We start from the raw sequence: 27752 nt of genomic DNA, 5'->3' as shown, positions 1-27752 counted from the left end.
TGTCTATAATGGAGTGGCCAGCACAGTCACCGGATCTCAACCCTATTGAGCTGTTGTGGGAGCAGCTTGACCGTATGGTACGTAAGAAGTGCCCATCAAGCCAATCCAACTTGTGAGAGGTGCTTCAGGAAGCATGGGGTGAAATCTCTTCAGATTACCTCAACAAATTGACAACTAAAATGCCAAAAGGTCTGCAAGGCTGTAATTGCTGCAAATGGAGGATTATTTGACGAAAGCAAAGTCTGAAGGACACAATTATTATTTCAATTAAAAATCATTATTTCTAACCTTGTCAATGACTACATTCCTATTCATTTGCCATATTTCCTATTCAAACTCATTTCATGTATGTTTTCATGGAAAACAAGGAAATATGTAAGTGACCCCAAACTTTTGAATGGTAGTGTATAAATAACATTTTCGTTCTTGGACATAAAAGACTAAAATCACCAGGAAATTAGCTCAGTGATTTTAATTTATGAAATCTGTTGAAGTATTTCCACGCATAAATAGAGGCAAATGTGATCGTATCCCAATGTAATCAAGGTTTGAAATGATTCTGTTTTTGTCAAATACTATATCTGTTTGGGATTCTTGGGATACAAATTATTTATAACTATGTTCTGGCCCCCCGACCATCCGCTCAAGGACAAATCTGCCCACGGCTGAATGTAATTAGGGACCCCTGCTGTAGGTAATGTCTATATACAGTATATACAGTGGGGAGAACAAGTATTTGATACACTGCCAATTTTGCAGGTTTTCCTACTTACAAAGCATGTAGAGGTCTGTAATTTTTATCATAGGTACACTTCACCTGTGAGAGACGGAATCTAAAACAAAAATCCAGAAAATCACATTGTATGATTTTTAAGTAATTAATTTGCATTTTATTGCATGACATAAGGATTTGATACATCAGAAAAGCAGAACTTAATATTTGGTACAGAAACCTTTGTTTGCAATTACAGAGATCATACGTTTCCTGTAGGTCTTGACCAGGTTTGCACACACTGCAGTACGGATTTTGGCCCACTCCTCCATACACAGACCTTCTCCAGATCCTTCAGGTTTCAGGGCTGTCGCTGGGCAATACGGACTTTCAGCTCCCTCCAAAGATTTTCTATTGGGTTCAGGTCTGGAGACTGGCTAGGCCACTCCAGGACCTTGAGATACTTCTTACGGAGCCATTCCTTAGTTGCCCTGGCTGTGTGTTTCGGGTCGTTGTCATGCTGGAAGACCCAGCCACGACCCATCTTCAATGCTCTTACTGAGGGAAGGAGGTTGTTGGCCAAGATCTCGCGATACATGGCCCCATCCATCCTCCCCTCAATACGGTGCAGTCGTCCTGTCCCCTTTGAAGAAAAGCATCCCCAAAGAATGATGTTTCCACCTCCATGCTTCACGGTTGGGATGGTGTTCTTGGGGTTGTACTCATCCTTCTTCTTCCTCCAAACACGGCGAGTGGAGTTTAGACCAAAAAGCTCTATTTTTGTCTCATCAGACCACATGACCTTCTCCCATTCCTCCTCTGGATCATCCAGATGGTCATTGGCAAACTTCAGACGGGCCTGGACATGCGCTGGCTTGAGCAGGGGGACCTTGCGTGCGCTCCAGGATTTTAATCCATGACGGCGTAGTGTGTTACTAATGGTTTTCTTTGAGACTGTGGTCCCAGCTCTCTTCAGGTCATTGACCAGGACCTGCCGTGTAGTTCTGGGCTGATCCCTCACCTTCCTCATGATCATTGATGCCCCACGAGGTGAGATCTTGCATGGAGCCCCAGACCGAGGGTGATTGACCGTCATCTTGAACTTCTTCCATTTTCTAATAATTGCGCCAACAGTTGTTGCCTTCTCACCAAGCTGCTTGCCTATTGTCCTGTAGCCCATCCCAGCCTTGTGCAGGTCTACAATTTTATCCCTGATGTCCTTACACAGCTCTCTGGTCTTGGCCATTGTGGAGAGGTTGGAGTCTGTTTGATTGAGTGTGTGGACAGGTGTCTTTTATACAGGTAACGAGTTCAAACAGGTGCAGTTAATACAGGTAATGAGTGGAGAACAGGAGGGCTTCTTAAAGAAAAACTAAGGTCTGTGAGAGCCGGAATTCTTAATGGTTGGTAGGTGATCAAATACTTATGTCATGCAATAAAATGCAAGTTAATTACTTAAAAATCATACAATGTGATTTTCTGGATTTTTGTTTTAGATTCCGTCTCTCACAGTTGAAGTGTACCTATGATAAAAATTACAGACCTCTACATGCTTTGTAAGTAGGAAAACCTGCAAAATCGGCAGTGTATCAAATACTTGTTCTCCCCACTGTACAACTCACCAATTTCTTCTGATAATAATGACCTGACCTGTGCCCCATAATGTACCTGCATTCCATACAGAACCAGGCTTTTAAATTAGCATGCCCTTGCAGGGTTTGACATTCAGGTAAATTTGCCAGTGCCAACTGAAAGCTACTGGCCTGAATGATAATAATAATGGCCCGGGAAACATTCAATTGGGAAGGTTTTTGGGGAAAGCCTTTAGACATGTTCATTCAAACAGTGCATGCTGACTGAAATACGCATTGCAAAGATTCAACTTCGACTACATTAGAGTGTCTAGTTTGAGAAACAGGCGCCTCACAGGTCCTCAACTGGCAGCTTCATTAAATAGTACCCGCAAAACACCAGTCTCAACGTCAACAGTGAAGAGGCGACTCCGGGATGCTGACCTTCTAGGCAGAGTTGCAAAGAAAAAGCCATATCTCAGACTGCCCATCTTAATATTTGATTTTTTATTTTAAGGGCTTGTAAGTAAGCATTTCACGGTAAGGTCTGCACCTGTTGTATTCGGCGCATGTGACAAATAAAGTTTGATTTGATTTCATACTATGTATTCCAAGTATGCATGTGGTTTGTTGCAAAGCAAATTTCCCTATGGGATATTTAAGTTTATTATTCTACTATTCTATCCACACGTGATATATTATCATACACATGTTCACATTGATTGCAGAGAGAAAGGACATACTAGGAGGCCAGGGTGTTTATAAAAACACAAAGATGCAACAAATCAATAAGCCAAGCGGAATCATTAAAACTCCCAATAGGAATGAATAGACAGCTAATGTGTGGAGCAGAGTGTTGTATGTGTGGATGGGTGCGTGGGTGGACTAACTACAGTCCCCTACCTCTGTGACTGTCTATGTAACTGTCAGGTATGGTGGATTACAAGCATTACTTGAGAAATAGAGTTTGACAAATTGAGTGATGCTTGAAGGGACCTGCATTATTGTAGATGTCAGATGATGGACTAAATGAACGATGGAGGGCAATTCCACGGTGACAGAATGATGGCGAGACTCCGATTTTTCACATTAAAATGTATGCCAAACAAAAACCAATGATTGCAAAGTTAAACAAACCATACAACTCTATGCACAAGGACGACATTTTAAAATGTTCACTGAAAACTTTACAAAAATTAATTTACTTGAAGAACAGTGCAGATGCAATGTTTTTGTAAAATGTTCAGTGGAAATTGTTAAAAGTAGTCCTTGTGCATAGAGTTGTATGGTTTTTTAAACTTTGCAATCATTGTTTTTTAAATTGGTTTTTGATTGCCTGAGCGGTGTTTCTTTCTTTCAGGTCCTGAGGAGAGGGGGAAAGAAACTGTCGGGGGAGGATGTCTCTGGTTGCATCTGAGCCCGCTCAGGGTGCTGTGGAATTGCCCTGGACCAAACACAGGCTGGCTAAAAGTCATGGCTAAATGAAAGGACAGTCAATTCACAGCAACTTTAAAAAACTTCCTTTCAACAACAACACTTCAATCAGCAGTAAGTCATTCACCCTAAGGAGTCATTTAGAGGGTATGTCCTCTGACCTCGTTGTCAATCACATGGCTCTACATCAAAAACATGACATGAAGCAGCAAGTCAGGGAGGACTGTCTGAGAATAACTGTTTAGTTGAAAAGATACCTCAGTCTGTGTGACAGGATATTCACTGTTCTGAGACACTGGGAATGACACAGGGAAATCACATAGAAAACCACTCCAGAAAAACCCATAGATAGCTCTTAGGCGCCATGCAGGAATGAGGTCCCTGGGACAACACACATGTATGATCTCACTGTGTGTGTTGAACTCGTCGATAGTGAGGCCAGCTTTCAGCCCAGTACGGCAGTACTCCAGGCCATTGGCGATGGTGTAGGCCATTTCCAAGATGGCGTCCGCGCCTGCCTCCTGAAGATGGTACCCACTGATGGAGATGGAGTTGAACTTGGGCATGTGCTACCAGGGGAAACAACCAGTCAGTCAACCAATCAATCAATCATAACAATAATCAATCAATCATGATAACAATAATCAATCAATCATGATAGGGAAACAGTGCATTTCAACATGGCCCTCCTGTGTTTGAGTTACATGCCTGTATCTCAAGTCAGACATTATTTCCATGGAAATAAGAAGAAATAGGACCTTTACTGTATTCACGAAGCAATGAGGTACAGAGGACGCTTTACCCTGTTGTAGCTGTAATGTCCTTACCTTGGATGTGTAGGCAAAGATATCGGCAATGGCGTGCATGGAAGGTTCCGGGGGGAAGATATAGGTGTTGCGCACCATGAACTCCTTCAGGATGTCATTCTGGATGGTTCCTGTCAGCTTCTCCTTGGGCACACCCTGCTCCTACCCCGTAACGATGAACATGGCCAGCACCGGGATCACTGCCCCGTTCATCGTCATGGAAACCGACATCTTCTCCAGCGGGATGACGTCGAACAGCATCTTGGTGTCCTCCACGGTATCTATGGCGACCCCCGCCATTCCGACATCGCCGTGGACGCGGGGGTTGTCGGAGTCGTAACCTCGGTGAGTCGGGAGGTCGAAGGCCACCGAGAGACCCTGCTGACCCGCTAGAGAGAGAAAGAGAGATAGAGAGGTTACATGTTTTGCAATGGGAGAGGTGACTGTCTCAACCAAAAATAAGCACTTAAAAATATGCACTTAATGCAGTAATCAGTAGTTGAAACAATAAAGCGTTCTCCCCCCCAATCAAATTCAAATGAGCCTCATGAGTCCCTGAAAAGGAGCGTTCTCTTTCTCTCCATGCAGGGGCCTATTACTGCAACATTCAAATGTATCTGAAATGCAGCCATACACATCAACAACCGTCATTTTAAATAGCTTAATAACACAAGATATATATTTGTCTCCAGTGTCAAGTGTCTCCTAAGGTCAAATTGTAATTTAATTGTGGCATGCGGTTAGGGCCGCTGCTTTCAGCGTGCACATATAGGCCTACTGTGTCAGCGTGGGATCGATTCCGGCCCACGCCCTTCTGACACAAATAACTCAATTTCCCTGATTGACTTGATTTATTTACACATTTCAAATATGGACAGTCCAGGGATATTTTACCCCCAATCTTGATAAGAAATGACCATACCAGACACTTTTGGATAACATAAATAGGAAACTAATAGAATAATAACAATAGGCTACACCACGTGTCAAACTCATTCCACGGAGGGCCGAGTGTCTGCGGGTTGTCGCTCCGCCCTTGGACTTGATTGATAATTAAGGTCACTGATTAGTAAGGAACTCCCCTCACCTGGTTGCCTAGGTCTTAATTGAAAGGAAAAAACTAAAACCAGCAGGCACTAGGCCCTCCGTGGAATGAGTTTGACACCCCTTGGCTACACCAACAGTTTCCATTCATACAAAGTGTCGGGTAAATTGCCACAGTAGATTTGCAGTGGTAAACAATTAAATACTTTTCTTCTATTGTACGGAATGCTTGTCAAATAGATAAATCGCCCTTAGTCTGTTCAAAAAGGACTACGTTGTTCCAATTACAATACCAACCAGAGGGCGAACATACTGTATCTTGAAAGACTTTGGTTGCAAGCAGGACTAAGGTAACACCGACATCATCTTTTAGGGAGCGGTAATGAAGTGACCAATAATGGTTGCAATTGAGATCAAATGTGCGGGTGAATTTAGTGCGTATTGATGGTTTAACGAGGCATCAGCTGGTGATAATCTAGTGCCATCGATGGTTGTAATAGGCCCCTTGTTATTTGATTATATTCCAATAGGCTACATTCTGTAGGCTACCCGTTAGCCTATCCATTGTCACATAATGAAAGGTGTGAAAACCCATAATAGGCTACTGTGTTTTCATGGCTGAGTTGATGAGCTGATTGAGGCCATCAGTTGTATAATTTGTCAATATAGTTCTGGTCTTTGGTGTGGATTGAAAGCCTGTATTGTGTGGCTGTAATATTTCATTTCGTAAAGCAGTCAAGAAGTTTTTGAGCCTATCCAAAGACTATTCCATTGAGCTGAGACACTTTGATGTGTAAATTATCACTATTCGTTTTACTTCTTCAAAACATTGAAATAAATGAAATTTACTTGTGGGACTAATCAAATCAAATCAAATGTTATTTGCCACATGCGCTGAATACAACAGGTGTAGACATTACAGTGAAATGCTTACTTTCAAGCCCTTAACCAACAATGCATTTAATTTTTTTTTTTTTTTTTTTTTAAGTGTTAAGTAAAAAAAATGAAAGCAAATAACTAAAGAGCAGCAGTAAGATAAAATAACAGTAGGGAGGCTATATACCGGTGCAGAGTCAATGTGCGGGGGCACCGGCTAGTCGAGGTAATTGAGGTAATATGTACATGTGGGTAGAGTTAAAGTGACTATGCATAAATAATAGAGTAGCAGCAGCGTAAAAGAGGGGGGTGGGGGTGGAGGGGGGCAGTGCAAATAGTCCGGGTAGCAATGATTAGCTGTTCAAGAGTCTTATGGCTTGGGGGTAGAAGCTGTTGAAAAGCCTTTTGGACCTAGACTTGGCGCTCCGGTACTGCTTGCCGTGCAGTAGCAGAGAGAACAGTCTATGACTAGGGTGGCTGGAGTCTTTGACAATTTTGAGGGCCTTCCTCTGACACCGCCTGGTATAGAGGTCCTGGATGGCAGGAAGCTCTGTAGTGCCTTGCGGTCGGAGGCCGAGCAGTTGCCATACCAGGCAGTGATGCAACCAGTCAGGATGCTCTCGATGGTGCAGCTGTAGAACTTTTTGAGGATCTGAGGACCCATGCCAAATCTTTTCAGTCTCCTGAGGGGGAATAGGCTTTGTTGTGCCCTCTTCACGACTGTCTTGGTGTGTTTGGACCATGATAGTTCGTTGGTGATGTGGACACCAAGGAACTTGAAGCCCTCAACCTGTTCCACTACAGCCCCGTCGATGAGAATGGGGTCGTGCCCAGTCCTCTTTTTTTTCCTGTAGTCCACAATCATCTCCTTTGTCTTGATCACGTTGAGGGAGAGGTTGTTATCCTGGCACCACACGGCCAGGTCTCGGACCTCCTCCCTATAGGCTGTCTCATCGTTGTCGGTGATCAGGCCTACCACTGTTGTGTCGTCAGCAAACTTAATGATGGTGTTGGAGTCGTGCCTGGCCATGCAGTCATGGGTGAACAGGGAGTACAGGAGGGGACTGAGCACGCACCCCTGAGGGGCCCCCGTGTTGAGGATCAGCGTGGCATGTTGTTACCTACCCTTACCACCTGGGGGCGCCCGTCAGGAAGTCCAGGATCCAGTTGCAGAGGGAGGTGTTTAGTCCCAGGATCCTTAGCTTAGTGATGAGCTTTGAGGGCACTATGGTGTTGAACGCTGCGCTGTAGTCAATGAACAGCATTCTCACGTAGGTATTCCTCTTGTCCAGGCGGGAAAGGGCAGTGTGGAGTGCAATAGAGATTGCATCATCTGTGGATCTGTTGGGGCGGTATGCAAAATGGAGTGGGTCTAGGGTTTCTGGGATGATATGAGTCATGACCAGCCTTTCAAAGCACTTCATGGCTACAGACGCGAGTGCTACGGGTCGGTAGTCATTTAGGCAGGTTACCTTGGTGTTCTTGGGCACAGGGACTATGGTGGTCTGCTTGAAACATGTAGGTATTACAGATTGGGTCAGGGACAGGTTGAAAATGTCAGTGAAGACACTTGCCAGTTGGTCAGCACATGCTCGGAGTACACGTCCTGGTAATCCATCTGGCCCTGCGGCCTTGTGAATGTTGACCTGCTTAAAAGTCTTACTCACGTCGGCTACGGAGAGCGTGATCACACAATCATCCGGAACAGCTGGTGCTCTCATGCATGCTTCAGTGTTGCTTGCCTCGAAGTGAGCATAGAAGTGATTTAGCTCGTCTGGTAGGCTTGTGTCACTGGGCAGCTCGCGGCTGTGCTTCCTTTTGTAGCCTTAGGCTGGTCACTATATCACCCAGCACTGGGCACGAACTGATGAGGCTCGGAGCCGAAACGCGCTGCTTAGACCACTGCGCTATGGCAGTTCACAATGCTTTAGCAAGCACTAAGAATACTATGTATACTGATGATACACAGGCGCGTCGTTTTTAATTATTTAGTTTTAATCCTTCCCCAAACCATAGCCCCAACCTTAACCACTCGGAATTAATACGTAAACTGTTAACCTTTGAGTTGTTTATATTTTAACCCTGTAACCACGCGGAATTAATGTGTCAAAAACAAACGCTCATCCATGAGTCAAAGGGCAGTGGGCCAGATTCTATCCATGCAGACTCTGGCATATGTGTGCCGGGGTCAGTGGCTGTAACCGCTGGACCACACAGACACTGAGGAAGCCAATCATTTATTCTGCCTATTGCTTGCCTGCAACATATAATCAAACAATTGATTTTAAAAAAACTGATTTTCCCTAACGAATACTGCATTAACCCCTACAAAAATGTCAATTTATTATAATCCACATAATAATTTACACGAGACGCGTTGTAGCCAGCACATAGCTGTCATGACTTGCCCTCATGGGTTGAGGATCAAACATTCCTGCTAGGCAAAGGTTTGAACACCCCCTTTCCTGGGGGCCAGTTTTATGACTTAACAGCCGGTAATAAATAGTTTGCAGAAAAGGACTCCTTTTGGTCTCTAGTATGGGAAGAAATAATTTCCCTGTGAGACAAAGGAAGTCTTCCCGCCAAGACTCCAACATCCAAAAGTGGATAATGAAACAATATTCCTACTTAAAAGAATGTCGGAAATGGTCAGTGGGGATCTAAAGAATAATCATGTCATATTGTTTATTATTTTGTGATGTCATTAAGGTTGGTATCAAGTAATAACTAACTCGGAAAGTGTACATATTCTATCTATCAAGTTTACATCTAAATGTTGTATAAAATATATGATTAAGTATGAGAGTATTTTGGTGAAGATAGGAATGTGATTTTAGTCTTCTAATGAGAATCGTTTTTCATATAAACTATGCACAGTGACTAGCCACGCCCCGAGTGACATCAGAGATCGTGTAAACATGATGGAACGCCCCTTTTACCCCGAGTGCATAAAAAGCCTTGAAAAACAAATCAACCTTGGGACCAGCAGACGTGAAGCGTGAGCTAAACGTTGCAAAATGGTTTAAAACTACAACTCAATTACCAAAGGAAGACCAGCAGACGTGAAGCGTGAGCCAAGTGTTGCAAATGGTTGAATTTCTACCAGACCAGTAAGCCCCATGGCTTAAAATGGTTGACACTCTACAAGACCAAGAAGCATGAAGCTGAAGCTACAAGTTACAAAATGGTTAGACTAGAAAGACCAGAAAACGTGAGACGTTAGTCCACACGTTTGAAATGGAGAAACTCTGAAACTCTCAACCTCTCCACGAGGTGAAGAAGACAATGCACTAGACCTTATCATTTCAGTCTTCAGCTGGCATGTACAGTCGTCTAGAGGACTTTCACTAAAGACACGAGAGGAGAGGACAATCCCTCTCAGACAACATCTGAAGTGTCCATTCTAACCAGCACTACAACCAGAAACTCTACCATGGACATTGGGATCTCTGGTGGGCAAACCAGAGTCCTACGTCATCAACTCAACTATCGAGGACAGCTACACGTAAATACATGTTGCATTTCTAATTCAAATGAGCGTTATTAGGGTGTATAAGTATTATGATTACTGTAAGCATAGTCTCCAAAGTAACCACGATAGTTTGAATCTCTCTCTCCCTTCCATTCTGACCCCTCCACTACCCAACCATTCATGCTAATGTTAGTCCAGTCCACTAGGGACCTATTTTCATTGTATTACATTTGTAATCAATAACCTATGTGTGTTTGTATTGTGTTATTATTTAGTTAGTTAGTAAATAAATAATTAAGACAATTTGTGTATTGCTGATTCATCAATAAGGTTAGGGTTTTTGCAGGTTCAAGGATTATGCAACGTTCAGAATGAGAGTGATAAGAGGTAATTATTTAATAAGTGACTGTTATCGATATATAACATACATATCTTCTAAGAGTTTAATTCGGGAGATGGTAACTCGTTAAACAACTTCTTCCGTGGTGCCCCAAATTCCTAATGAGTTAATTGTTACATGAGTTAATTGTCACTTTGGCTCTACCCACATGTACATATTACCTCAACTACCTCAACTAGCCGGTGCCCCCGCACATTGACTCTGCAACGGTACCCCCCTGTATATATGGCCTCCCTACTGTTATTTTACTTCTGCTCTTTTTTTCTCAACACTTTTTTTGTTGTTGTTTTATTTTTACTTTTTTTGTTAAAAATAAATGCACTGTTGGTTAAGGGCTGTAAGTAAGCATTTCACTGTAATGTCTGCACCTGTTGTATTCGGCGCATGTGACCAATAAAATTTGATTTGATTTGATTTGATTAATTTAATCGAGTGACAATTAAACATAGTTAGGTGATTCGATAAATAACATTCATACATTAAAAGTAACTCATGTCAAGACATAGCCTACATAAAGGTACAACGTAGGTACGGTGTGCATTGTATTCAAACACCGCTTCCAGCTGCCCTCTGACAGCGATTCTAAATATTTCTTCAGCTATTCAAATCCTCCTGCTGCAGGATTATTTTCTTCCTGTGACTGCCCTCACCCACCTAGATAAGAGGAATATCTATGTGAGAATGCTGTTCATTGACTACAGCTCAGCGTTCAACACCATTATCCCCTCCAAGCTCGTCACCAGGCTTAGGACTCTCGGTCTGAGTGCCTCCCTCTGTGACACCAAAATCAAAATCATTATCAAGTTCGCTGACGACACGACGGTGGTAGGCCTGATCACCAGCGACGATGAGTCAGCCTACAAGGGAGGAGGTCAGTGACCTGACCATGTGGTGCCAGAGCAACAACCTCTCCCTCAACGTCAGCAAGAAAATGAGCTGATCGTGGACTACAGAAAACATGGGGGCTAGCACGCCCCCATCCACATCGACGGGGCTGCAGTGGAGCAGGTAGACCGATTCAAGTTCCTCGGTGTCCAAATCACTAAAGACTTAAAATGGTCTAAACACACACGCAGTCGTGAAGAAGGCGCGACAGTGCCTCTTCCCCCTCAGAAGGTTGAAAAAGTTTGGTATGGGCCCTCAAAGCCTGAAAAGGTTATACAGCTGTACCATTGAGAGCATTTTGACTGGCTGCATCACTGCTTGGTATGGCAATAGCTCCCTGCCATCCAGGACCTCTATATCAGGTCCCGGAAAATCGTCAAAGACCCCAACCACCCAGGCCATATACTATTTTCTCTGCTGCCACACGGCAAGAGGTACCGGTGCATCAAATCAGACACCAACAGGCTCTTGAGCAGCTTCTATCCCCAATCAATACGACTGATAAATAGCTAACAAAATAGCTACACGAACAGAGTTTACCTTGCATCTTTATTGACCTTTTATTTCAGCATTTGCACTGTCTCTATGCACACTCACAGGGCCCTACACACTCACTGTCACTCCAACACACACACAAACACTCCCTCATTTGCTCACTAATACATAATATGCAAATACATTTATACTGACTCTACACACCCGCACACCCACTCACATACAAGCTGCTGCAACTCTGTTTATCTTATATCCTGTTGCCAAGTCACCTTACCCCTATACATATCTACCTCCATCACGCCAGTATCCCTGCACATGTAAATATGGTATTGCAACTGACTTTATAAATACACTGCTCTAAAAAATAAAGGGAACACTTAAACAACACATCCTAGATCTGAATGAATGAAATAATCTTATTAAATACTTTTTTCTTTACATAGTTGAATGTGCTGACAACAAAATCACACAAAAATTATCAATGGAAATCAAATTTATCAACCCGTGGAGGTCTGGATTTGGAGTCACCCTCAAAATTAAAGTGGAAAACCACACTACAGGCTGATCCAACTTTGATGTAATGTCCTTAAAACAAGTCAAAATGAGGCTCAGTAGTGTGTGTGGCCTCCACGTGCCTGTATGACCTCCCTACAACGCCTGGGCATGCTCCTGATGAGGTGGCGGATGGTCTCCTGAGGGATCTCCTCCCAGACCTGGACTAAAGCATCTGCCAACTCCTGGACAGTCTGTGGTGCAACGTGGCGTTGGTGGATGGAGCGAGACATGATGTCCCAGATGTGCTCAATTGGATTCAGGTCTGGGGAACGGTCGGGCCAGTCCATAGCATCAATGCCTTCCTCTTGCAGGAACTGCTGACACACTCCAGCCACATGAGGTCTAGCATTGTCTTGCATTAGGAGGAACCCAGGGCCAACCGCACCAGCATATGGTCTCACAAGGGGTCTGAGGATCTCATCTCGGTACCTAATGGCAGTCAGGCTACCTCTGGCGAGCACATGGAGGGCTGTGCGGCCCCCAAAAAAATGCCACCCCACACCATGACTGACCCACCGCCAAACCGGTCATGCTGGAGGATGTTGCAGGCAGCAGAACGTTCTCCACGGCGTCTCCAGACTCTGTCACGTCTGTCACATGTGCTCAGTGTGAACCTGCTTTCATCTGTGAAGAGCACAGGGCGCCAGTGGCGAATTTGCCAATCTTGGTGTTCTATGGCAAATGCCAAACGTCCTGCACGGTGTTGGGCTGTAAGCACAAACCCCACCTGTGGACGTCGGGCCCTCATACCACCCTCATGGAGTCTGTTTCTGACCATTTGAGCAGACACATGCACATTTGTGGCCTGCTGGAGGTCATTTTGCAGGGCTCTGGCAGTGCTCCTCCTGCTCCTCCTTGCACGAAGGCAGAGGTAGCAGTCCTGCTGCTGGGTTGTTGCCCTCCTACGGCCTCCTCCACGTCTCCTGATGTACTGGCCTGTCTCCTGGTAGCGCCTCCATGCTCTGGACACTACGCTGACAGACACAGCAAACCTTCTTGCCACAGCTCGCATTGATGTGCCATCCTGGATGAGCTGCACTACCTGAGCCACTTGTGTGGGTTGTAGACTCCGTCTCATGCTACCACTAGAGTGAAAGCACCGCCAGCATTCAAAAGTGACCAAAACATCAGCCAGGAAGCATAGGAACTGAGAAGTGGTCTGTGGTCACCACCTGCAGAACCACTTCTTTATTGGGGGTGTCTTGCTAATTGCCTATAATTTCCACCTGTTGTCTATTCCATTTGCACAACAGCATGTGAAATGTATTGTCAATCAGTGTTGCTTCCTAAGTGGACAGTTTGAGTTCACAGAAGTGTGATTGACTTGGAGTTACATTGTGTTGTTTAAGTGTTCCCTTTATTTTTTTGAGCAGTGTATTTCCTGTATATAGTATGCTTACTTACTTTATTGTGTATGTTTTTTTTCTTCTAGTAGTACATTGTTATTGATTATTGCATTGTTGGGTTTTGAGTTTGCAAGAAAGGCATTTCACTGTGCATGTGGCATTAAAATTTGAAACATATAACCCCATTTGATCACACTAGGCATTACCTTTAATGTTGTCCCGGTAGAACTTGTTGCTCTCCTCCACGGTGCTGAAGCCAGCGTACTGCCTGATAGTCCAGGGCCTGAACGTGTACATGGTGGGGGTAGGGCCCCCTAGTGTAGGGGAAGACGCCCGGCAGCTCGTCAGGCTTCGTAGCAGAGTCTGCTTTAGTGTAGACAGGTTTGATGTTGAGGCCCTCTGGCGTGCCCCTTATCAGGTCTTCTGGGTTCTTCCCCTTCAGCTGTTTCTTGGCCAGACTGGCCCACTCCGGGTGCAGGCCCACCTCATCCTGACAGGGCGCGGCAGTACGGAAGTGTCTGGAGTGTGTGTTGGTGTATGTGTGTGTGTGTAAGGAGCAGGGAGCTCCTAGGAGTCGGCGTACAGCCAGAGCTGCACATGTCCTCTGTACGGTCAGCATGATGGGCCTGGGCCTGGATCAGTACCCCATGAGACACCTACAGAAGGAGAGAAATAAAAGCCAGAGAGATACTAGAATGAGGAAATCACTCACTCTGGTTTAATTTGTTGAGTAATGTCATAGCATTAGACACCAGCAGAACACGCCAATTGACAGAATTGTCATCAGTCAGAGTGACATACCAGACGACCTAAATGACCTAAATGACTTCTATGCTCGCTTCGAGGCAAGCAACACTGAACCATGCATGAGAGCACCAGCTGTTCCGGACGACTGTGTGATTTCGCACTCCGTAGCCGATGTGAGTAAGATCTTAAAACAGGTTAAAATTCACAAGGCCGTGGGGCCAGACGGATTAAAAGGACACGTACTCAGAGCATGTGCTGACCAGATGGCAAGTGTCTTCACTGACATTTTCAACCTTTCTTTGACCAAGTCTATAATACGTCCATGTTTCAAGCAGACCACTATTGTCCCTGTGCCCAAGAATGCCCTCACATCTGTAGCAATCACATCTGTAGCCAATCTCTATTGCACACACTGCCCTCGCCCACCTGGCAATGAGGAACACCTATGTGAGAATGCTGTTCATTGACTACAAGCTCAACACTAAGCTCAGGACCCTGAGACTAAATACCTCTCTCTGCAACTGGATCTTGGACTTCCTGACGGGCCGCCCCCAGGTGGTGAGGGTAGGCAACAACACATCCGCCACACTAATCCTCAACACGGGGCCCCTCAGGGGTGCATGCTTAGTCCCCTCCTGTACTCCCTGTTCACCCACGACTGTGTGGCCCAGCAGGACTACAACACCATCATTATGTTTGCTGACGACATAACGGTGGTAGGAAAGACAAAAGAGTGGATCGTGGACTACACGAAATGGAGGGCCGAGCACGTCCCTATCCACAGATGGTTTAAAGTTCCTCAGTGTCCACATCATTAAGGAATTAACATAGTCCACACACACCAACACAGTCGTGAAGAAGGCAAGGCAATGCCTCTTCCCCCTCAGGAGCCTGAAAAGATTTGGCATGAGCCCTCAGATCCTCAAATTCTACAGCTGCACCATTGAGAGCATCTTGACTGGCTGCATCACGGCTTGGTATGGCAAATTCTTGGCATTCGACCGCAAGACACTACAGAGGGTAGTGTGTACGGCCCAGTACATCACTGGGGCCGAGCTCCCTGCCATCCAGGACCTCTATACCAGGCAGTGTCAGAGGAAGGCCCTAAAATTGTCAAAGACTCCAGCCACCTAAGTCATAGACTGTTCTCTCTGCTACCGCACAGCAAGCGGTACCGATGCACCAAGTCTGGAACCAACAGGAGTCAGGACCCTGAACAGCTTCTACCCCCAAGCCATAAGACTGCTAAATAGTTAACCAAATAGCTACCCGGACTATCTGTATTGACCCTCTTTTGCACTAATGCTTTCGACTCATCACATACGCTGCTGCTTATTATCTATCATGTTGCCTAGTCACTTTACACCTACCTACAGTGCATTCGGAAAGTATTCAGACCCCTTGACTTTTTCCACATATTGTTACGTTACAGCCTTATTCTAAAATTGATTTTTTTTTTATGTCCACCCTCTCATCAATCTGCACACAACAACCCATAATGACAAAGAAAAAAACGTTTTTTAAATATTTGCAAATTTGGGGGTGGGGAGCGTCGCTGCACAGCTATTTTCAGCTATTATACTCTGGTTGCACATGACACACTGGTAGAAATTAGGTAAAACTGATTTAAGTTTGCCTGCATTAAAGTCCCTGGCCACTAGGAGCGCAGTTTCTGGATGAGCATTTTCTTGTTTGCTTATGGCCTTATACAGCTCGATGAGTGCGGTGGTAAATAGACAGCTACGAATAATATAGATGAGAACTCTCTTGGTAGATACTGTGGTCTACAGCTTATCATAAGGTACTCTACCTCAGGCGAGCAATACCTCGAGACTTCTTTAATATTAGACATCACGCACCAGCTATTATTGACAAATAGACACACTATTGACAAATAACCCCTCGTCTTACCAGACATAGCTTCTCTGTCCTGCCGATGCATGGAAAATCCCACCAGCTCTATATTAGCCGTGTCGTCGTTTAGCCACGACTCGGTGAAACATAAAATATTACAGTTTTTAATGTCCCGTTTGTAGGATATTCTTGATCGTAGATCATCCATTTTGTTTTCCAATGATTGCACATTGGCCAATAGAATGGCTGGTAGTGGAGGTTTACTCACTCGCCTACGAATTCTCCGAAGGCAGCCCGACCTCCGCACCCTTTTTCGCCGTCTTTTCTTCACGCAAATGACGGGGATTTGGGCCCGTTCCCGAGAAAGCAGTATATCCTTCGCCACGGACTCGTTAAAGAAAAAAATATTTGTCCAGTTCGAGGTGAGTAATTGCTGTTCTGGTGTCCAAAAGTTATTTTCGGTCATAAGAGACGGTAGCAGCAACATTATGTACACAATAAGTTAAAATATAAAAGTTACAAACAACGCAAAAAAACTAACAAAATAGCACAGTTGGTAAGGAGCCCGTAAAACGGCAGCCCTCCCCTCCTGCGCCATTACTACTCCAATCACAATATATATGCAAATTAGACTGATAAGAAAACGATCCAACTTCATTCATGAATTTGATTGGAAACATTCTAACATTGGGCGTGGGGAGAACAGAGGATTCCCGTATATTGCATTTTTACCACCAGCCAACATGATCACATCACACCAGAGAAGCTCTTGCCATTCAAATTATCCCGCCAATTCATTGTGAACGCTGTAGCCTATTTTATATCTAGCAAGCAACAGCAAGGTGCTTATTTCCTCTAATATATGGTCTATATTTTTTAATTGCTCAAAATAAGTTACCAAACTATATTGATACTTCTTGAACACACATTGCCCTAGGCTACTGGTTCAAGAGCTATAAGAGGAAAAGAGTGGCCAGATGAGATGCCAGCAGAAACGCATGGATTGCGCAAGAAGGGAACCATGAAGACAGAGATTTGTAAATTAGAAGTTAATTCATAGGCTGGGCTATTAATCCACCATTCCTATGCTAGCCTATATATTATGCCTAGCACAATATTGGACTAAAGGAGCCCAACGTTACTCCTTAGTCCAAGGACCTTACATGTTCTGTTTAAAGGGTGAATTGGCTCTAGAAGCCAAAACTCAATCTAAACGGGAATCGATTCTCAATTGCGGTACGGTTCTAGAAACATAAAATTCCTCTACTTTCATATCACTATTTTTTATTTTTTTTTATCACAAATGCAAAATAAACACTTACTGTTTTAACCGGTTTGCACAGTTGCAGCCAACAGTATTTTTCAGTGAAAACATGTTTGTGGCATTAGTCTTCTGTTTACACAGAGTTGTTCGGAAACGCATATGGCTAATTAGCACAGGTAGTCCACTCTGTCTTCAGTAAACAAGCGCTGTAACATGGAAATATGGTATGAAAGATAAGGTCCTTATGCTTCCAAAACTGTACCACCAGCGATGCCTGTTAATGTTCAGACAGCATTGCTGGCTCCTAACAAAACACCCCCATACAAAAGACGCCTTTGTCCAATGACTCTTATGTGTAATGTAATGGAACTGAGATTCATGATCAAGGGCTATATTAGGCCTCGCCTACTACAGTGAATTTATGCTACCACCACCTGTGCTTTGCGTTTTGTACCAATGAATTTAAGTTGAACATCTCCAAATGCGTCAGTTTAATTAAATCTATATTGCGCCAAATATGCGTGCACCCCATGTTCCATAACGTTGTCATGGAAAATAATGTTTTTTACAACTACCAATCAGCAACTGCGCAGTAAATCCGGCTGCATATTGAATGTTGAGATTGGTGAAAGGCCAGTCTCTTTGGCAAATGACAGCAGTGGCAAGGATTGGAATGTTAGCTAAAAAGACTGGTACCCAGACTAAGCAGCTAGCTGTTGAATAACGTTACAAGGCAGCCACAGAGTACCATACGGTAAACGTTTCTTGAGGACCCAACTACTACGACTGCTGTCACATCACTATCGCAAAAACAAAACACGTAAGTAGCTAATAGTCATTCCAGCCGCTAGAAGACAACAGACACAGAGAGGTTTGTTGCATGTTGGTTATGCACCAGTTAGCAAGAAAGCTAGCTAGCATTCACCCGCTATCGGCAGATGTGCAAATGTATATCGGCCGCAAGACAGTCTGCGACATTACAAAGGAGGGCTAGTTCTCACATTTCAGAAATGACATGCTAAATTATTTTAAAAGTGTTAATTCTGACCTTGTGTGATGGCGTTGCTGTAAAGGCGTGTGTTGGTCAACCTAATAATATGGTTTCCACTAGATGCCACAAAGTAAAAATTTAATGAACACAAACATTTGCTTTTTGGTCTTAATTTAAAGTTAGCTGTTAGGTTTAAAATCACATTTTAAATAGTGAATTGTAGAAATAGGCGGGGTTTGACTTTGGTTACTAGTGACGACTCAATAATATTTCATAACATTGGTAGCCGGCCAATGACAAGCTAGCTCTAAACTCTGCCCTATGACACAGGAAGTGAAAAAGGAGGAACGCTATTTGTTTAGTGAAGAGATTTATCACTTCTGCTCTATTTTTCGAAAGTGTAAAGTATGTTTACTATCGCTATGACAATTTGGCAGTTTTTTCTCCCAGCTGGATTCAAACGTATGAAATGGTTATTTTACATTTGTGTGATTGCTTATTTGCAAGGGAAGGTATGAATTTTGTCTGAATATTATTATGAATCTTACAAATATGTACCATGGTACTTACATTCATACCATGGTACTACTATGGTACATTCACTTATACCATGGTATAGTCTGAATCATGGAAATGTACCATGGTTGAAGCTTTGAAGTATTATTGTACTACCATGCACCTAAATAATACTATGGAATTGCATCCTTTATACCATGGTATATGTGGATCATGGAAATGCCATGGTTTTAATACATTCTACCATGGTAACACACAATTATAATAGAAGGGACCAATAATTATCTTATGGTACCATCTTTATTAATTGTGCATTACCATAGCATACCATGGTCCTCTGTAGCTCAATTGGTAGAGCATGGCGCTTGTAACGCCAGGGTAGTGGGTTCGATCCCCGGGACCACCCATACGTAAAAATGTATGCACACATGACTGTAAGTCACTTTGGATAAAAGCGTCTGCTAAATGGCATATTATTATTATTATTATTATTATTATTACAATGGCAGTATAATGCATTAAATAAACCCCCCAATTTCAAAAGAGGTTGGTATTACAGTGGCTTGCAAAAGTATTCACCCCCCTTGGCATTTTTCCTATTTTGTTGCCTTACAACCTGGAATTAAAATTGATTTTGGGGGGGGGTTGTATCATTTGATTTACACAACATGCCTACCACTTTGAAGATGCAAAATATTTTATATTGTGAAACAAACAAGAATACAAAAAAAAAGAGCTTGAGTGTGCATAACTATCCCCCCCCCCCAAAGTCAATACTTTGTAGAGCCACCTTTTGCAGCAATTACAGTTGCAAGTCTCATGGGGTATGTCTCTATAAGCTTGGCACATCTAGCCACTGGGATTTTTGCCCATTCTTCAAGGCAAAACTGCTCCAGCTCCTTCAAGTTGGATGGGTTCCGCTGGTGTACAGCAATCTTTAAGTCATACCACAGATTCTAAATTGGATTGAGGTCTGGGCTTTGACTAGGCCATTCCAAGACATTTCAATGTTTCCCCTTAAACCACTTGAGTGTTGCTTTAGCAGTATGCTTAAGGTCATTGTCCTGCTGGAAGGTGAACCTCTGTCCCAGTCTCAAATCTCTGGAAGACTGAAACAGATGGATGGTGCTAAATACAGGGAAATACTTGAATTATTTCCCTGTATTTAGCGCCATCCTTCAATTCTGACCAGTTTCCCAGTCCCTGCTGATGAAAAATATAATAATATGCCATTTAGCAGACGCTTTTATCCAAAGCGACTTACAGTCATGTGTGCATACATTTTTGTGTATGGGTGGTCCCGGGGATCGAACCCACTACCTTAGCGTTACAAGCGCCGTGCTCTACCAGCTGAGCTACAGAGGACCACTAACATCCCCACAGCATGATGCTGCCATCACCATGCTTCACTGTGGGGATGGTGTTCTCGGGGTGATGAGAGGTGTTAGGTTTGCGCCAGACATAGCGTTTTCCTTGATGGCCAAAAAGCTCAATTTTAGTCTCATCTGACCAGAGTACCTTCTTCCATATGTTTGGGGAGTCTCCCACATGCCTTTTGGCGAACACCAAACGTGTTTGCTTATTTTTTTGTTTAAGCAATGGCTTTTTCTGGCCACTCTTCTGTAAAGCCCAGCTCTGTGGAGGGTACGGCTTAAAGTGGTCCTATGGACAGATACTCCAATTTCCGCTGTGGAGCTTTGCAGCTCCTTCAGGGTTATCTTTGGTCTCTTTGTTGCCTCTCTGATTAATGCCCTCCTTGCCTGGTCCGTGAGTTTTGGTGGGCGGCCCTCTCTTGGCAGGTTTGTTGTGGTGCCATATTCTTTCCATTTTTTAATAATGGATTTAATGGTGCTCCGTGGGATGTTCAAAGTTTCTGATATTTTTTTATAACCCAACCCTGAACTGTACTTCTCCATAACTTTGTCCCTGACCTGTTTGGAGAGCTCCTTGGTCTTCATGGTGCCGCTTGCTTGGTGGTGCCCCTTGCTTAGTGGTGTTGCAGACTCTGGGGCCTTTCAGAACAGGTGTATACATACTGAGATCATGTGACACAGATTGCACACAGGTGGACTTTATTTAACTAATTATGTGACTTCTGAAGGTAATTGTTTGCTCCAGATCTTATTTAGGGGCTTCATAGCAAAGGGGGTGAATACATATGCACGCACCACTTTTCCGTTATTTATTTTTTTCACTTCACCAATTTGGACTATTTTGTGTATGTCCATTACATGAAATCCAAATATAAATCATTTTAAATTACAGGTCGTAATGCAACAAAATAGGAAAAACGCCAAGGGGGATAAATACTTTTGCAAGGCATTGATCAATTTATATACCAGTATGGGCAAGTTTCTGATAAAGTCAGAGGCAGGCTACTATTGTTGGTCGAGCTCTTCATCCCGAGGGGTTCGTGATGATTGTATGGAGATTGTGACAGCTGGTTAAATGGCGTCCCTTGAGAAGGCAAGAACAAGGTGTATGTCAGGAGAAGTGCAGTATTATCATAAGGAGATGTATACTTGGAATACGGAGGAGGAATGGAGGGAAAAAGAGACGGTGGAGGTTTAAGAGAGAGAGGGAGGCGGAGGGTCAGCTTGAGTCGGTTAAAAATGGCAGAAAAAAGGGATATTGTTTGTTTGTTAAAGAAGAATGGTAGAAAGTGTAAGCAGAGTGAGTTGAAGACAGGAGGAGAAATGGAAGTGAATGAGGGCTTAGTATCGGAGGTGGTAGGTGTGGTGAAGTTCTCGGAGCCCGAGGCTTGCACTGAGGGTCAGGATAAAGATGAGTCCTTGTCTTTTGGCTGATCCATTTGTGGTTTCAGGGTGGGTGAAAACAGAGTTGGGTGCTGTGGAATCAGTGAGGGTAACCAGAAGTGGTCTTGTGATAATTGTTTGTGTTTCTGCTGGTCAGAGGCGCTCCGCGTTAAACAAATGGGGGCAAGAGATGTGAGTTGTTTTGCTCTCAAGAAAAGGGCGCCATTGAAAGGAGTGATTACTGGGGTAGTGGTAAATGTGAAAGTTGACCAACTGGATGGGAAGATTCCCGGTGTTTGTGATGCTCGTTGTTTGGTGCGAAGCAGACAGGGTGGCGTGAGTGGTGAAACAGAAGAGTCGTTGTCTGTTCTTTTGAGTTTTGATGTTGCCCGACAAAGTGATGTTAGGATATACAGTGGTGTGAAAAAGTGTTTGCCTCCTTCCTGATTTGTTATTTGTTGCATGTTTGTCACACTTAAATGTTTCAGATCAAACAAATTTAAATATTAGTTAAAGATAACAAGTAAACACAAAATGCAGTTTTGAAATGAAGGTTGTTATTATTAAGGGAAAACTAAATCCAAACCTACATGGCCCTGTGTGAAAGTGTTTGCCCCCCCCTGTTATAACACAACTCAACTGTGGTTTATCATACCTGAGTTCAATTCCTCTAGCCACACCCAGGCCTGATTACTGCCACACCTGTTCTCAATCAAGGAATCACTTAAATAGGACCTGCCTGACAAAGTGAAGTAGACCAAAAGATCCTCAAAAGCTAGACATCATGCCGAGATCCAAAGAAATTCAGGAACAAATGAGAAAGAAAGTAATTGAGATCCATCAGTCTGGAAAAGGTTATAAAGCCATTTCTAAAGCTTTGGGACTCCAGCGAACCACAGTGAGAGCCATTATCCACAAATGGCGAAAATATGGAACAGTGGTGAACCTTCCCAGGAGTGGCCGGCCGTCCAAAATTACCCCAAGAGTGCAGCGACGACTCATCCAAGAGGTCACAAAAGACCCCACAACAACATCCAAAGAGCTGCAGGCCTCACTTGCCTCAGTTAAGGTCAGTGTTCATGACTCCACCATAAGAATGAGACTGGGCAAAAATGGCCTGCATGGCAGAGTTCCAAGACGATAACCACTGCTGAGCAAAAATAACATTAAGGCTCGTCTCATTTTTGCCAGAAAACATATTGATGACTCTGTGGACTGACGAGACAAAAGTTGAACTTTTTGGAAGGTGTGTGTCCCATTACATCTGCCGTAAAAGTAACACCGCATTTCAGAAAAAGAACATCATACCAACAGTAAAATATGGTGGTGGGAGTGTGATGGTTTGGGCCTGTTTTGCTGCTTCAGGACCTGGAAGACTTGCTGTGATAAATGGAACCATGAATTCTGCTGTCTACCAAAAAATCCTGAAGGAGAATGTCCGGCCATCTGTTCGTGACCTCAAGCTGAAGCGAACTTGGGTTCTGCAGCAGGACAATGATCCAAAACACACCAGCAAGTCTACCTCTGAATGGCTGAAGAAAAACAAAATTAAGACTTTGGAGTGGCCTAGTCAAAGTCCTGACCTGAATCCTATTGAGATGCTGTGGCATAACCTTAAAAAGGCAGTTCATGCTCAAACCCTCCAATGTGGCTGAATTACAACAATTCTGCAAAGATGAGTGGGCCAAATTTCCTCCACAGCGCTGTAAAAGACTCATTGCAAGTTATCGCAAACGCTTGATTGCAGTTGTTGCTGCTAAGGGTGGCCCAACCAGTTATTAGGTTGTAGGGGGCAATCACTTTTTCACACAGGCCATATGGGTTTGGATTTTGTTTTCCCTTAATAATAACAACCTTCATTTCAAAACTGCATTTTCTGTTTACTTGTGTTATCTTTGACTAATATTTAAATTTGTTTGATCTGAAACATTTAAGTGTGACAAACATGCAAAAAAATAAGAAATCAGGAAGGGGGCAAACACTTTTTAACACCACTGTATGTTATCCTGTACGAGCTTTTGTGCCGAATACATTACATTGTTACAGGTGTCAAGCTTATGGGCATGTGGCAGCAGTGTGTAGGAGGGAGGTTCATAGGTGTGAGAAGTGTGCAGAAGGGCATGAGACAAAGGAATGTGTAGCATTTGAGAAAGTAGTGATATGTGCTAATTGTAGGGGTGCCCATGGGGCTGAGGATCAGAAATGTCCGGTGCGAGAGAGGCAGGTTGAGGTTTCCAGGGTTAGAGTAGTGCAGAAGTTGTCATATGCTGAGGCAGTGAAGAAAGTAGAGGAAGATGGGTCAAGGGGGAGGGATCCTGAGAGGAATGGTGTGAGTAGTAGATCTGTACCAGTACAAATTAAGGTTGTGGTGGCAACTGCAGAGAGGTATTTGGGTGTGCGAGACTTGACGTCAGAAGAGTTACAGGGTGTGTTAAGTGGTGATGTCCCATCCTTTCAGGCTGTTGGCCTGAAGTAGGACTAAATAGATTGAAATAGTGGAGTAGGGTGGTGGGTTTTTAATTTTAATTTTATATATACTGCTCAAAAAAATAAAGGGAACACTTAAACAACACAATGTAACTCCAAGTCAATCACACTTCTGTGAAATCAAACTGTCCACTTAGGAAGCAACACTGATTGACAATAAATGTCACATGCTGTTGTGCAAATGGAATAGACAACAGGTGGAAATTATAGGCAATTAGCAAGACACCCCCAATAAAGGAGTGGTTTTACAGTTGGTGACCACGGACCACTTCTCAGTTCCTATGCTTCCTGGCTGATGTCTTGGTCACTTTTGAATGCTGGCGGTGCTTTCACTCTAGTGGTAGCATGAGACGGAGTCTACAACCCACACAAGTGGCTCAGGTAGTGCAGCTCATCCAGTATGGCACATCAATGCGAGCTGTGGCAAGAAGGTTTGCTGTGTCTGTCAGCGTAGTGTCCAGAGCATGGAGCCGCTACCAGGAGACAGGCCAGTACATCAGGAGACGTGGAGGAGGCCGTAGGAGGGCAACAACCCAGCAGCAGGACTGCTACCGCCGCCTTTGTGCAAGGAGGAGCAGGAGGAGCACTGCCAGAGCCCTGCAAAATGACCTCCAGCAGGCCACAAATGTGCATGTGTCTGCTCAAACGGTCAGAAACCGACTCCATGAGGGTGGTATGAGGGCCCGACGTCCACAGGTGGGGGTTGTGCTTACAGCCCAACACCGTGCAGGACGTTTGGCATTTGCCAGAGAACACCAATATTGGCAAATTCGCCACTGGCGCCCTGTGCTCTTCACAGATGAAAGCAGGTTCACACTGAGCACATGTGACAGAGTCTGGAGACGCCGTGGATAACGTTCTGCTGCCTGCAACATCCTCCAGCATGACCGGTTTGGCGGTGGGTCAGTCATGGTGTGGGGTGGCATTTCTTTGGGGGGCCGCACAGCCCTCCATGTGCTCGCCAGAGGTAGCCTGACTGCCATTAGGTACCGAGATGAGATCCTCAGACCCCTTGTGAGACCATATGCTGGTGCGGTTGGCCCTGGGTTCCTCCTAATGCAAGACAATGCTAGACCTCATGTGGCTGGAGTGTGTCAGCAGTTCCTGCAAGAGGAAGGCATTGATGCTATGGACTGGCCCGCCCGTTCCCCAGACCTGAATCCAATTGAGCACATCTGGGACATCATTTCTCGCTCCATCCACCAACGCCACGTTGCACCACAGACTGTCCAGGAGTTGGCGGATGCTTTAGTCCAGGTCTGGGAGGAGATCCCTCAGGAGACCATCCTCCACCTCATCAGGAGCATGCCCAGGCGTTGTAGGGAGGTCATACAGGCACGTGGAGGCCACACACACTACTGAGCCTCATTTTGACTTGTTTTAAGGACATTACATCAAAGTTGGATCAGCCTGTAGTGTGGTTTTCCACTTTAATTTTGAGGGTGACTCCAAATCCAGACCTCCATGGGTTGATACATTTGATTTCCATTGATAATTTTTGTGTGATTTTGTTGCCAGCACATTCAACTATGTAAAGAAAAAAGTATTTAATAAGATTTATTCATTCAGATCTAGGATGTGTTATTTTAGTGTTCCCCTTATTTTTTTGAGCAGTCTGTGGTGCAACGTGGCGTTGGTGGATGGAGCTAGACATGATGTCCCAGATATGCTCAATTGGATTCAGGTCTGGGGAACAGGCGGGCCAGTCCATAGCATCAATGCCTTCCTCTTGCAGGAACTGCTGACACACTCCAGCCACATGAGGTCTAGCATTGTCTTGCATTAGGAGGAACCCAGGGCCAACCGCACCAGCATATGGTCTCACAAGGGGTCTGAGGATCTCATCTCGGTACCTAATGGCAGTCAGGCTACCTCTGGCGAGCACATGGAGGGCTGTGCGGCCCCCCAAAGAAATGCCACCCCACACCATGACTGACCCACCGCCAAACCGGTCATGCTGGAGGATGTTGCAGGCAGCAGAACGTTATCCACGGCGTCTCCAGACTCTGTCACGTCTGTCACATGTGCTCAGTGTGAACCTGCTTTCATCTGTGAAGAGCACAGGGCGCCAGTGGCGAATTTGCCAATATTGGTGTTCTCTGGCAAATGCCAAACGTCCTGCACGGTGTTGGGCTGTAAGCACAACCCCCACCTGTGGACGTCGGGCCCTCATACCACCCTCATGGAGTCTGTTTCTGACCGTTTGAGCAGACACATGCACATTTGTGGCCTGCTGGAGGTCATTTTGCAGGGCTCTGGCAGTGCTCCTCCTGCTCCTCCTTGCACAAAGGCGGAGGTAGCGGTCCTGCTGCTGGGTTGTTGCCCTCCACGGCCTCCTCCACGTCTCCTGATGTACTGGCCTGTCTCCTGGTAGCGCCTCCATGCTCTGGACACTACGCTGACAGACACAGCAAACCTTCTTGCCACAGCTCGCATTGATGTGCCATCCTGGATGAGCTGCACTACCTGAGCCACTTGTGTGGGTTGTAGACTCCGTCTCATGCTACCACTAGAGTGAAAGCACCGCCAGCATTCAAAAGTGACCAAAACATCAGCCAGGAAGCATAGGAACTGAGAAGTGGTCTGTGGTCCACCTGCAAAACCAGTCCTTTATTGGGGGTGTCTTGCTAATTGCCTATAATTTCCACCTGTTGTCTATTCCATTTGCACAACAGCATGTGAAATGTATTGTCAATCAGTGTTGCTTCCTAAGTGGACAGTTTGATTTCACAGAAGTGTGATTGACTTGGAGTTACATTGTGTTGTTTAAGTGTTCCCTTTATTTTTTTGAGCAGTGTGTATATATATATTTATTTATGTATTGTAGTGAGTGTAGTGTTAGATGGTAGGGTATTGTTTTTTTTTTAAGCAAAGTATAAGGGAGTTATACTCCAGTCTAGTAGGTGGCGGTAATGCAACATTTTATTGGATGCCAACCGCCGTTAAACCTCATCGAAGAAGACTGTTGGTCCTAGTTCGTCTGTAACATCAAAGAAAAAGTGGTAATACTTTCTGTATTAATAGTACAGTTTTTTGCTCATGTTTGGGGTTCCCTGTGTTGCCAACCTGAAATGTGGGATAATGTAAGATACTGTATATGGTAGCCTAATCTTTGGCATTTGGTAATCATTTATTGATAGTCAAGGGGTGTTGCGCTTATTTCGGCCCGCAGAAGGAGCCTCTAGCTCTAGTGGTTGGTTCACGCACTCTCACTCGCGCCAACCTGCCTAGTCAGTGAGTCAGTTGAATGAGAGCCAACTGAAGAGAGAAGCACCGTATACGTTATCATCACGGTGAGCGAGTTATAAAGCATAGGATATGAAACACCAATTTAAGCGGAATGTAATGATATAATAATTATTTTAAAATGTTTTTATAGTTTAATTTATGAAAGTCAGTTAGCATAGAAGCTAACGCCGGCTAAAGTTAGCTCCAGTCAAGCTAGCCTGTCGTCATTGCGACAGGACCAACAAACATTCACACAGAGCGTAAACAAAGGGAAACATTGTAACTTGCTGTTTTTAGGGATATGTTGAGAATT

At 44.4% G+C, this 27752-nt stretch overlaps 1 protein-coding gene across 1 annotated transcript in view; it reads right to left on the bottom strand.

The window, feature by feature from the left end:
- Positions 1-18677, bottom strand: part of LOC121548690 (methylmalonyl-CoA mutase, mitochondrial) — an 83482-nt gene extending 64805 nt beyond the window's left edge. The window contains 5 exon segments of the mRNA XM_045210045.1: positions 3904-4286; positions 4545-4912; positions 13803-13899; positions 13901-14252; positions 18510-18677. Of these exon segments, the coding sequence (XP_045065980.1) occupies positions 3904-4286; positions 4545-4912; positions 13803-13899; positions 13901-14215 (1163 nt within the window). The 5' untranslated portion in view covers positions 14216-14252; positions 18510-18677.
- Positions 18678-27752: the final 9075 nt, after the last annotated feature.

This window comes from Coregonus clupeaformis, chromosome 33 (assembly GCF_020615455.1).
Source record: "Coregonus clupeaformis isolate EN_2021a chromosome 33, ASM2061545v1, whole genome shotgun sequence".
Classification (NCBI taxonomy): Eukaryota; Metazoa; Chordata; class Actinopteri; order Salmoniformes; family Salmonidae; genus Coregonus; species Coregonus clupeaformis.
The sequence above is the reverse complement of the archived record's forward strand: the minus strand, read 5'-3'. Positions and strand labels throughout refer to the sequence as shown.